This window comes from Anguilla anguilla, chromosome 2 (genome assembly GCF_013347855.1).
Source record: "Anguilla anguilla isolate fAngAng1 chromosome 2, fAngAng1.pri, whole genome shotgun sequence".
NCBI classification, from domain to species: domain Eukaryota; kingdom Metazoa; phylum Chordata; class Actinopteri; order Anguilliformes; family Anguillidae; genus Anguilla; species Anguilla anguilla.
In genome coordinates, this window is record NC_049202.1 from 26,446,053 (window position 1) to 26,458,416 (window position 12,364).

The 12,364-nt window shown below is 38.3% G+C and overlaps 1 protein-coding gene across 2 annotated transcripts in view; it reads right to left on the reverse strand.

Annotated features, from left to right (window-relative positions):
- Positions 1–12,364, reverse strand: part of skap1 (src kinase associated phosphoprotein 1) — a 176,943-nt gene that overhangs the window by 27,588 nt on the left and 136,991 nt on the right. For both annotated transcript variants that reach the window (XM_035403793.1, XM_035403792.1), the window contains exon 10: positions 3,762–3,815. In XM_035403793.1, the coding sequence (XP_035259684.1) occupies positions 3,762–3,815 (54 nt within the window). The remainder of the gene's footprint in view (positions 1–3,761; positions 3,816–12,364) is intronic.

Consider the following 12,364-nt stretch of genomic DNA (forward strand, 5'->3'; position numbering starts at 1 on the left):
CTTAAAAGATGCGGAGCCTGTCAGACTGGTGTTGGTGGGCGGGCTGGAGGAAATGGCCTGTCACTTGAGTTACTGAGGAAACGGTGGGTGTCCCAGCGATTATTGAGTGGACAGCAGAACCACAGATGATAAGATGAACTCAGAGTCTAGATCTGGAGGGAACAGCTATAATATAGAGGTTTTTTGGCACCTAACTCAAGCTCATCCTATGCAGGTTTTTCCACAGCTCAGTGCCAGCACATTTAACTGTCAAATGTGCATCTACAAATAAAGAGCATGCGTAAATATCTTATTTCCAATCTAGACATTCCACAGTTCAAAGTCAGGATTGGTACTTTCAGAACACACACACATGTGGCCGCTTGCGCGCACACACACTCACACGCGCGCACACACACACACACACACACATGCACACAACCACACACCCTCTCCTCTCCACAGTGATATCACATTTCCATAAAGCCCTCATTTATCTTACATTAACTTCAACAGCTGACAGGAAGGCCATTAAGAAATCAGTGATATGGCTGTTGAGGAGGAAAAAAGCTTTTTTCATTTTTCTAGAGAACATAATTCCAACTGTGAGGGACTCTGTCAGCTCCTCTTTCCTCTACTCTCTCCCTCCCCTCCCATACACACTATTTTCTCTGAGTCCTCCCTCATGGACCACAGCCCTTCCATTGATCCAACAGCTTTCCTATCTTTGGTACCATGGTCCTCAATGTTGAGTCCCTCTGCATAACAAGCACCACAGTTTGCCCCATTTGACTTGCCAATTTCTCAGAAAGAGTGTATTTTCTCATAGTCCTTAATATTTCAAGATATGTAAAGAAAGTCAATCTAAAAATGAAATCACTTAAAGTAAAAATAATACAAACATATCTGTCAGTAAACCCAAATGACATTTCAATGCCAGTCCGTTCAATGCATTTAACAATCTGATTGCTCCATTATTATGTGTACTGTAGGTTTTCTTAATTTGTTTCAGAAACATTCTTATGCTGTGTCATTACATTGTATTTACCTTACTCAAAGGCATGTGAAAATCAAGAAAGGAAAGAGCCCAAAAGCAGCAAATATATCCTGGTTATCAAGAGAATAATGTTTTTCCCACCAATGGTATGTTGGAAGTAATGCAATTACTCATCCTTTTGTGGTTTTCACAACCAGCCACTTCTAACCATGTACGATGCTAACAGGGAAATGCACTCCAGCATGCTATATTGCTGTGATCATTTTCACACAGTCAGTTCCAGTGGGCCAGAAAGGCCCAGCTGCATAAATTCATGCACCTGAAGTGTAATGAGGTAGCTACACAGCTATCATTTGTATAGCCAGGTGACCACACAGGGGCAATCATTAAAGACATTAGGGCAAAAAAGGTAATAAAACAAAATATCTAAGACACTATATTTGTTATAAAAGAAAGCAAAAACCACACATACCATACATAACTAGACATACCAGTTTTTCCCTATTTAAAGGAACTACATTTCAATAGGAATATCCTGGTCCATGCCTAGGAATTACAGAAGTATGAATTCTCATACACTTCAGTGCCCTATATCTGTGTATGGGATTTTGGGCCAAATGGGATGTGGCAATGGGTAATGACATTACAACTGCATGTACTGCAAGGGTGACAATGTCACCAAAATGCAGACCTCAAAACTCACTTTTTTGATAGGAATGATTGGATAGGAAAGGTCTGTAGTCAGAAGATACCATTCACAAGGCTGGGGTGAACAAATGAGCAGTATTAAAGGACAGCGAATGAAAATTAAAGCAGGAATCTACAAAGGACTCAATTCAGGAGGCAGTCTTGTAGTAACAACGAGAAGTTGCTTGTCAACTGAGTATTATTTATATATTTATATATAAGAAAAAAATATGAATGTGAAGCCAGGTCAGATTTAGGTATGGGAAAATGTATAAAAGCCCTTGTCACTCACAGTTGGACTGCAGATTTAAGTCCCATGAGTACAATAGAATGACTTGTTCCACATGAGCACACAGCTTTCTAGGCATATGCAAAATGCCACAAATGAAAACACAAGAGGGCTACAAGAAGCAGTTCATCTGAGAGGTGAAAAATGTCACCCCTCACATCCCCATTGCCAAAATACCACAATCCTCAAAAGAGTCAAAAGATTTATGATTCGTACTTCCCTCGCTGTGCAGAATCGGCTTATGATCTTGTACATGACATAAAAGTGGAAAAAAAAAAACTCTAAACAAACACACAATTGGGAGGGTCGGCTCCCTGCAACCAAGGTTCACACGCTATCCGGAGGACCAGAAAAAACATCTGGCCTGTTTTATGCCCGGGGAACCAATAGGAACCCTGATCCTCCAGGAGACAGTTTGGAAGCTCACACTCTAGCAGGACCTGAATGGGATTAACCTTGTGCTGTGCAGATTCAGGATGATGGGATAGCACCAGGAAGTGGCCTGCTGGCAGGGGGGCAACCTGGTGCTGACCTGACGACACATTTCATAAATCCAGGAGAGGCTTCTTTACACTGGCCAGGAAGGAGCAGAACAGTTCCTGTGTGCACTGAGAGGCCTATGGATGGGGCTCTTCTGTCCTCAAATAGTCCATTACTGCTGTGAATTGTGGACAGGTCAAAATAAAATGGCACTGCAGACGCATTTTTCTTTTGAAATGGCAGGTGGCTTGGGCTAACTAACTAACTAACTTTCTGTATGTGAGCTATGAACACCACAATCTACAGAAAAGGTTATTTCCTGTTTCCTGTGATGGGGGTGGGGGGGGCTGGCTTCAGAGGGGCTGCTTGAATAGCACCTTGCGTATTTAGGCTTTGCTACATATTCCCATGGTTCTCTGAGCTTTACTATGCTTGGACAGGGACGCAGGACTGCAAGGTCAGTAGCACAGGGCCCAATATATTCTGAGTAAAGGACAGAGGCAAGGAAATGGTAAATGTCAGCAGCCTGTCTTCCTGCCAACCCTGCCCCCCGGCCCTCACATTTCCTTTCTGGAAGAGGAATGCCGCCGTTTCCTCGCTGACGGTGGGCAGGTGTTTCCTTTCGCTCTGTTGCTACAGCCACAAAACACGCATGTATACACACGCACACATGGATAGATACACGCATGCACACTTACTGCACACACTAACACTGATGCACACACACAAACACTAAAACAAACACACATGTCCAGCAACCCAATACGTTGTGTCAGATACCGGTGGTGGGCACCATCTGGATGAACAGTGAACATACGGTTCACTACATTATTTAGCTTAAATCTGAAGGGAAATTTCTCGAATCCCTACAATTTAGTATGGTTTCCATGTTGCCCTGCTGTTGCTGCGGCATTAAGACAAAAGCATGATTTAACATGGAGATGATCATAGGATACTACTGTCAAGGAAAACATTTCCATATAAAATCAATCCCTGCCCAGCAACACCATCCCAAATAAACCTTTATTGTGCATTTGAGTGCATGGGATAATCAGTACTTTTTGGTACATTGAATTTTTAGAGTGAAATGGAAGCTGTGAATTGATGGTCTGACTCAATGTGCAACTTGCTAAATATGTAGATATTGTATTCTGAGAAAGATTTTATGACTGGTAAAAATTTGCAATGGATTGTTAATTTCTTCATCTGCTAACCACTGTTGGATAGTTTTCAAAAAAGTGTGTACTGGACATTTCAGTCTTATGAACAGAATGTTTGTAGCAAGCTGCCTGCGCGCATGTTGGTGGTCCCGGAGAATAAAGATCTCACCTGGCTTTGAGCTCTTCTCAGAAGCCTCCTCAGTGGAGTCAATGAAGTCTTCCTCTACAATAATAAGAAAGACAATCAAAAGTCATAAATGAAGTGGATTGATCTGTTCCCAACAAGCCCGTAGACAAAAAGCACACTGTGCTACAGGTATTTGGGGCACCTGTCTTTCCAACATGCTTTTAAAATTTTTTTATGATTTAAAACAGCAAAAAACAAAGCATTTAACCAGAGAAACATGTGAAGGTAAAGACTTAATACCTACATGTAGCAATTCAAGCAGTCTAGTTACCATTACAAAGTGAGTTACTGTACAAAACTAAAGCTATTCTAATGTTATACTCAATTAAGGCATTCATATTACTATGAATAATTAAAGAATTATATACTGCATGCAACCAAAATCAGGCAGTTGACCATTTTTGAGTATTTTTGCAAATGCTGATAATGACCTACAGTGAAGCCTTGTGCTTCTAGTTCTGTACAGCCATACCTAAGCACTGCCAGTAAAGAAAACATGATTCTTCAAAAAAAAAAAAAAAAAAAAAAAAACTAATAAAAACTTCCAGATACACTTGAAAATATGTATATCTAGAAGCTTCAGCATGGCCGCAAATGATCTGAAAAAGTATTTTTTCCTCCATTCCATTAAGAATGGAACACAGTTTGTCATTCCAATTAGATTTAAAGAGCTACAGCCGAAGAACTTTGAATCAATCATTAAACTAATTGTACTTTTTGACAGTGAAGTGTGGGATCTGCAAAGAGAATTAAAGTTCAGAAGATGAAAGATATACCCAGTATAGTATATTATGAAATCTGTAAAAACATGTGCATGGAGGGCTAAGTTGAACCACTATTACACAGCATTCACAAAAAAGAAATAATTTGGGAAATCACAAAAATATAAAATGTAATATTAAGGCATTTAGCAGACACAAAGCCCCAAAGGGTCATGAGCAAAATGCAGTCAGTAACACAAATACTAATGACGAACACAAAGGAACCGAGAGCAGCAGGACCAACACATGAAGAAAATGTGACTGTTATCAGATTTATATGAAAGAGACTACATTTTGGAAGACTGGGATATAACCACTTGCATTTACACTAGAAGAGAGAATGTGCTTCAGTGATGGTGTCCTCTGTGGAAGCAGGAGGCATGGTGAGGTGGTTGAATTAAAAGGAGATGAAAAGGGGGAAATAATTTGGCATTGTTAATATTGAATAACATTACTGAATGAAAGTACCAGTAATGAATTATTAATACAGTACAGAATAAATTAGAAAAAGGTAAAATACTGATTACTTCAGAGTCACTCACTATTACAATAAAGTGTGCAGAAACACATTTTCTGTGATTCTAAAATCCAGAAACAATTTAAATGTCAAGTTATAAATGTGTTAGAAATGCTTTTGTTTTAAAAAGACTATTTTTAAACATTTACAGGTCTGTAAAAATTGCACTTCATCAAGCAGGTCACCAAGCTAGCCATATCCATACAGTTATAAATATCGGCTATGTACTGTAAGTCATGTTGTTCCATGAGACCCCCTAAGAAACAGCCTGAATGTGGTCTAAGAGCTAGTGTAGTTAACTTGAGAACTTGCAAATGTTACCTAAGTGAGCTTGATAAAAGAGAAGAATTCCTGACAGAGCAAAACAAAAAAAAGTAATAACAACAACTACAATAATAACAATAATAATAATAATAATAATAATAATAATAACAATAATAATGAAGATAATACTAAGAATTTTAAACTACCCACAGATAGTCCTGCAAACACCCAGAGCACGTCAGATATAATACCCTTCTCACCAAGATAGTGCTCTTAAAACACATTACTCATGCTGACATAGATAGGAAGAATTTTGCCCCTGTTTAATATGAGAAGTATATGTACATTGGCATTTATGTACTCAGCTACTTTTACAATATATTCTATCAATTTAAAGGGACCTCGTCTGTTAAGACTTGCGTGGCTTAATATGTTGTAAATGGCCTCAACTATGGAAATAAATTGTGGAAACCACACAAAAGATGTCAGTTATTTGAAAAACCCCCAGGCTTTAATAGAAATTTTGCCTATGGAGGTTGCCATTATTTTAGACATGTAATGCACTTCGGGTAGATGATGTAAAATGGCTGCACTTGAGGTTAACGCTGTTGTTGTGTTCAGCAGTTGTGGTTATTAATAGTGAAAAATATCAATACAATGCCACAGTATTTGTGTGATGTGATACACGGAATATCTGTGAATAAAATGAATTCAATAAACATATTTGTGTATCAGCACGTTTTATAATTTAGGGCATATGCACTTAAAGAAAGTATTATCACCGGTTTAAGCTCATATAATAATGTTATTATTGATCCACAACATACATATACAACGTGGTTCAATAACGTTACGTCAATTAAATTAATGGGATGATCACATGTTTCAGTTTCACCAAAAATGATAGTTTGATCCATATGGTCAAGTGACTAGGCCTCTTTGTCCCTGTCAGAAGATCTGTGTTTACACACTACACTACAGTAAAGTGGGTGTAGGTACAGAGAGAGATATACCACATGCAAAGAAGCAGCATTAGCCATTCAAATTCTAGGCAAATATTTCTGTTGAAAATCAAGTTTAGTCGGGGAGAGAAAGATTTGCCCAGACCATGCAGTGACACGTGTAGTGTCACATGCTCCAGGGTGACAGGCTAGAATGAAGCACCAATTTTGGTGTATGGAGCCAAAGTTACAGCTGCCAAAAAAACCAAAATGTCCATTTGTGCTAGAATGCTTTACTATGAAACAACGTAGCAGTTTAAAACTGCTTTATACAGTTTTCATTTGAATGGAATGAGTGTTAACACATGCATGTCATATTGTCAGCGCAAGATTACTTCAAACTACATGTAAATATATTTTTAGGTAATTCAACGTTTGCACATACCACACAGTTTGGGCACAATCTGGCATTAATAAATAAAGAAGCTGTAAGTACTATTAGTAAAGAAACCACGATTACACTCTATATGGCATTATATACATTCACACATTTCACATTCTTTTAAATGTGCTCATGATCATCCTTTTTTAAATGCATTCACTATGAAGTTGTTTTGCAGTAAACCAACTCACTTTTAAAGATGATTTCTCTATTGTCTCTCTGGCATCAAATTTTTTGTGGCATGGATACAGCTCAGAGAATTTAGGCGCTAATTTGCTAAAGCATTCAGATAATACGATTTTGAACAACAGGATACTTCATTGGCATTGTGAGTAAAATTACATTCTGGGTAATATGCTAATTTGCGAGTATCCAGTGAAGAAATAGAAAAATATCCATACATCCATCCATTATCTAACACACTTAGTCAGGGTTGTAGGGGGGCTGGAGCCTTTCCCAGCATGCATTAGGTGAAAGGCAGGAATACACCCTGGACAGGTCGACAATCCAACTCGGGGCTCACACACCATTCACTCACACACTCATACCTATGGGGAATTTAAACTCTTCAGTTAATCTAACACAATCTTTGAACTGTGGGAGGAAAGCAGAATACCTGGTGAAAACCAATGCGGTAATGGGGAAAACATGCAAATGCACACTGAATGGTCCTGGCCAGGATTTGCTGTGAGGTGACTGTGCTATCCACTGCGCCACTGTGCTGCCCCAGAAAATAGGCCATTACTAATAAACGTATAAATCACAATGCTACCTTGTACCATAATTTCATTGTTCTTAAAGAACCCACTAAGATTTTTCCAAAAAAAAAAAAAAAAGACAAATTGTTTTGAAATTCTAAGTTGTTATAACATTAGTGCTTTCAAAACACTTTTTAACAGTATAGATTAAAGACTCAACATGCATTCTACAGGTACATCAACAATCTTGTAAACCTTACAAACAATTTTGCAAAGAAAGAATAAGGTAATATATGATACTGATAAAGAATGAAATCTGGTGTTTGTTTTAAAGAGACACTCTCTGCAAGTCCCTGCATGAACATAGATCTGTGAGCAACAGACACAATCCAATGCATGCATACAGTTTCTATAGCAATCTATTTCACTTAAAGTATGCAGACAATACTTTTACTTCTTGAAATTTGAGATGAATGAGGAATCATGTGCCATTCTGCACCCTCCACAAAGCAAGATCTTGCACTGGGAAATCATTGGCATTTTTGCCTCTACCTTTTTGTGAATGTTTCCAATTTTCTATTATATTTTATTAAATTCGGGTTCGACTAGAATGCTATCCAAACAGTCCAAACTCAATTAAAGTGAGTCTGGTCTGGGGTGTTGTGGCTAATCCCTGTCTATATATTCATGCACACACATGCATGTGCATGCATGCACGCATGCCCACAACTCACATATACAGTATGCACATGCACTTATGCACGGCCAATCACGTACATGCCCAATCACATACATGCACTCACACACACACTCCAGAGAGGGAGCCATGGACAGTGGATCGTTCCTAAATGAATGAAGGTTTACTTTGTAGCTGGGATGGAGAAACTCTGATGGCGTTAGCATTGATTTTAAATATATTAGTGAAATGGGCTGGAGGTTTTTACTTCCTGTGGAGTAAAGGAGAGAAAGTCATACGTATTCTCTCTTGACCATAAGAATACTGTGTATTTTTGATAAGAATATATGCTCATCATTTTAATTTCAGCAACTACACAAAGATGGGGTTCATTACATCAGCGGATGATTCAGATAATACCGAAAGTGAAGAAAAATATTTATGTTAATATGTGAAATATTTAAAAGTATACATAGTTATTATTTCTTATCCACACTGTAAGCAGAGATAATATCCTTGCGACAATTGTGAGATTGTTTGAAAGACAGTGAATCGAGGAAAACATCATTTGCAAAATGACCCATTCTGTCAGCCTTTTGTTTATGCACTCTAAGAACCAAGGCAATTTGCTCTATTGATTAGCCACTAATTAGTTCAAAATTAAGAGGGCAAAATGAATTTGCACAAAAAATAGCACATAATGTCATGCTGCAAGCTCCATGTGATATTGATTTCCTGTAATTTCTTAATGATCTACATAAACAGCTGACTTTAACCACTTCACACAGCGAAGAGAGAAATCTGAACAGATCATCATGCCAACATTCGAGCTGATCATATCCACCAAATTTCCATTTCTGACTGAACTGTGACTACAGTATATGGCAGTGATTTTTACTTAACTCTTTACATTTTTTTTCTTTTGCAGCTATAACCAAGAATATTAGTTTACTAACTTTTTAGCTCAAAGTTTTGCGCACAACACCACCTTTTTAATCTGAGGCACCTACTAGCTGGGGAAACGCTTACTATAAGCTATGATACTTTCAATACTTTGTGTTGTGTGGTCTTTTCACTGTAGAAGAGGGGAACTGATATGGTTCAGAATGCTTGGATCAGCTGATGGAGCAGTGTAATGGTTTTTACATTTAAACCGCCAATTTTTCGAACATGTTTCTGCAGAGTGCACTGACAATCAAGGTCGTCTTTCATTTCTGTCAGTTCTTTTTTCGCACAGCCAGCAGATACTCCGTCTTCCTATTTTGTGTTAAAATCTATAAGCAATCTGTTCTCAAGCATGAATTTGTAGATTCCTGAAATGGAGAAATGTGAATCCACCTTTTATAAAAAATTGTTTATCCATTAGTTTCATTTCACTTCAGAAACTTCTCAAGTTTTTACAGATTGGGGGTCGGTACCTCAGTGTCTCTTACATGTATTGTGTTATTGATTACTCAAGAAAAAAAATCACTTTCAATTGCAAATGTGTATTATCTGGAGAGATATTTCAAAGGTACATGTGTTGATTTTATTAAACTGTGTATGAAAATATATCACTCGCACTTCCAAGTTACTTTATATTAAGTGCAAAAACTGTGAAAATAAAAATGAGTAAACAAATAAACAAATAAATACAATTATGCGTTCATTATTTGTTTGTTACCATGTGTGGGGATGTGTGGATGGAAGGCACATCTGTCTGCACTTCTGTCTCCACTTCAGTAATTGTACACTATGAAGGAGGTAGAGTCTACTGTGTATATACTGGCTTCGTGTTGAATGATTGGGCACACAGAAATCACACACTGGTACACAGACTGAGGCAATGCTCTTCCCAGTGATGAGTCATGACTCAAACGGCAGGCGGAAAGCGTTGTGAAATGAGAGCATCATCCATTTTACGCACAACTGCACTGGGTGGAAGTGCGATGGCATGTGCGAAAATGTAGTGCAAATGGAGATCACAGTTAATGCTTATCCGTGTTCCAGTGTCTTCACAATGCTAGAGGTGATATTCCCAACCAATGTGTTGCAGCTGTATGCAAAAATAATGTCCTAAATTTTACACATGAAACAGTAGAGCGGTACATGGTTTGCATTTGTCCAGTTTCTGGTATAGAACAACCTGCAAGTTCACCCAATATGAGAAAAGAGAAAATTGTGTTTCTAATGTCGATGCCACATTGGCCACAAAACAAAATGACGACATGTAAAATATTGAAAACTGAACCCCTTTAATACTTTTATCTATGGTATACTCTGCAATAATTTTGCTTTTTATTACCCTGAACTGCTTGCTCTTTGTAAAATAGAAAATATTAAATTATAAATACAAAAACTGAGAGGGACATGGATATTAAAATGATTGGCTAAGAAAGATGCAAGCTCTGTAGCGGTGTATGAACAGTTTATATTTGCAGCTCTACATTAGAGTCAGCATGATACAGCTCTGTATCACAGCTGAACTAAGCACCATTGCTATCAGGTTTTTCTTTTCTATGACAAGATTTTTATTAGATTATTTACTTTATTTTAATAAGAAAACTAAAAAAGCACGATGATATTTCACCTATGAAGGCAAAAAGTAATGTAGAGATTTACTAAATCACTCAGCAATGGTATTTTCTAGAGAACTGCAAAGCACAGAACTTCAGCTAAACTAAGCTATAACAAGATGCAGAGAAAGGGAACTGTCTTTATACTCACAGACCATTTTACTAAGGTGACCCCAGATTGGCCAGATCTGATTTCTTTTTAAAAAAAGGTAAAATATTTCAAATTTGGCTAATTGACTAAATTAAATCCTCGCAGGCAGCCTACTTTCTTTGACTGTAGTTTCTTTTCTGACATGCAAAGATTTCTGGGAAATATGCCTACAGTATGTATGTTGTTATTGTCCAATATCAAGTGTCATTTTTTTATCATGTGACAGTGCAGATGCATGTAACTGTTATTGCTAGTATTGATGGTAAAATTTGAACTTCAGCTAGCTAGCTATTGAAGAAGATAACAAAGAGATGTCATACTCCTAGCCACCATAAAGCTAATCAAAATGCCTTATAAACACAAAAGTGGATCTCAGAAGAGAAAAGAGGAAGAGGACCAACAGAAAAAGGTCGCAAAGAATTTAATGGTTTTTAAAAGCAGTCGCCAACCCGCGACTGAACCATGGCAAAACATCTGCCAGACTGCTACAGTAGGGATGTATCAATAACCTTCTAAGCTCAACTGCTGTCATTCAAGACCTGTTTTAGAGATCATGCAACACCTCAGCCTCCCAACTTTTGAAAATGCTTAATGTGGAACACCATTCGATAACTTCTGCCATTGGTGAGGTGTGTAACTTCCCACACTGCTGTGTGTGATAGCATGTCACAGTCACAACAGCGCAGCACTCATTTTCTAAATTAAAATGAATCAAGGCCTAGGAGCAGTAGGCTATAGAGCAGGAGAGACTGAAAGGATAGGATATACTGTCTATCTTCAGCTTTACAGCCTGGGTGCTGAATTTGAAGGAGATTGTTGACAGTCTTGCTAGTCTGACTAGCTAGTCAAGGCTAGTCAGATGCCCTTCAAATGAGTGAGTAGACAAAACACCCTTCAAGGGGATTGGCCTTGCATTTCTGGTGAGCTGCCATGCCAGCCTGAATGTTGTAAGTTGAGTTTGCCACTGTGCATCTCAATAATTATGTTTTTGATTTGTGTGAGCAAAGCCACCATGTTAAACCGTAATGCCTTGGTCATTAAATTTTGATTAAGGATAACCATAATTCACATTTCTAAAAAAGGGAAAGCACTCATGCCCAAAGCTGTAGGCAAGTGGTAGGTGGTAATCTCGATAGACAGACTTCTTGGATATGACTCTTTAAGACTGACTGCTAGTAATGGCATTCAGACTTTTTTCAGAGAAAAATCAACTGTCAAATTAGTTCTTCTATTGTTTGTAAAAATGTCTCCTGGAGTTTTCCTTTCTCCGTTGTTAATGTTAATGTGCTGATATACCACAGTGTAGTATTCGGTCTGGTGAAGAACCGGATTCGTCTTGGTCAGGCCCACCGGCGGAGAGAGCACACACACCTGGGATCTAATCAGCCCAGGTGCTTAAAGGTGTGTTCTTCTCCACGGTACGGGGCCGAGACCGGGTGTACATACAGAGAGAGCGAGTTTTTGAGTTTTGTTTTGTTTTTGAGCACTATAAGACAAAGAAAACGGTCAACTGAAAAGCTGGCCAGTGGATCCCAGCGGTGAGCTGAAAAGCTGTCGCTGGGTTGTACATTCTTTTGTCG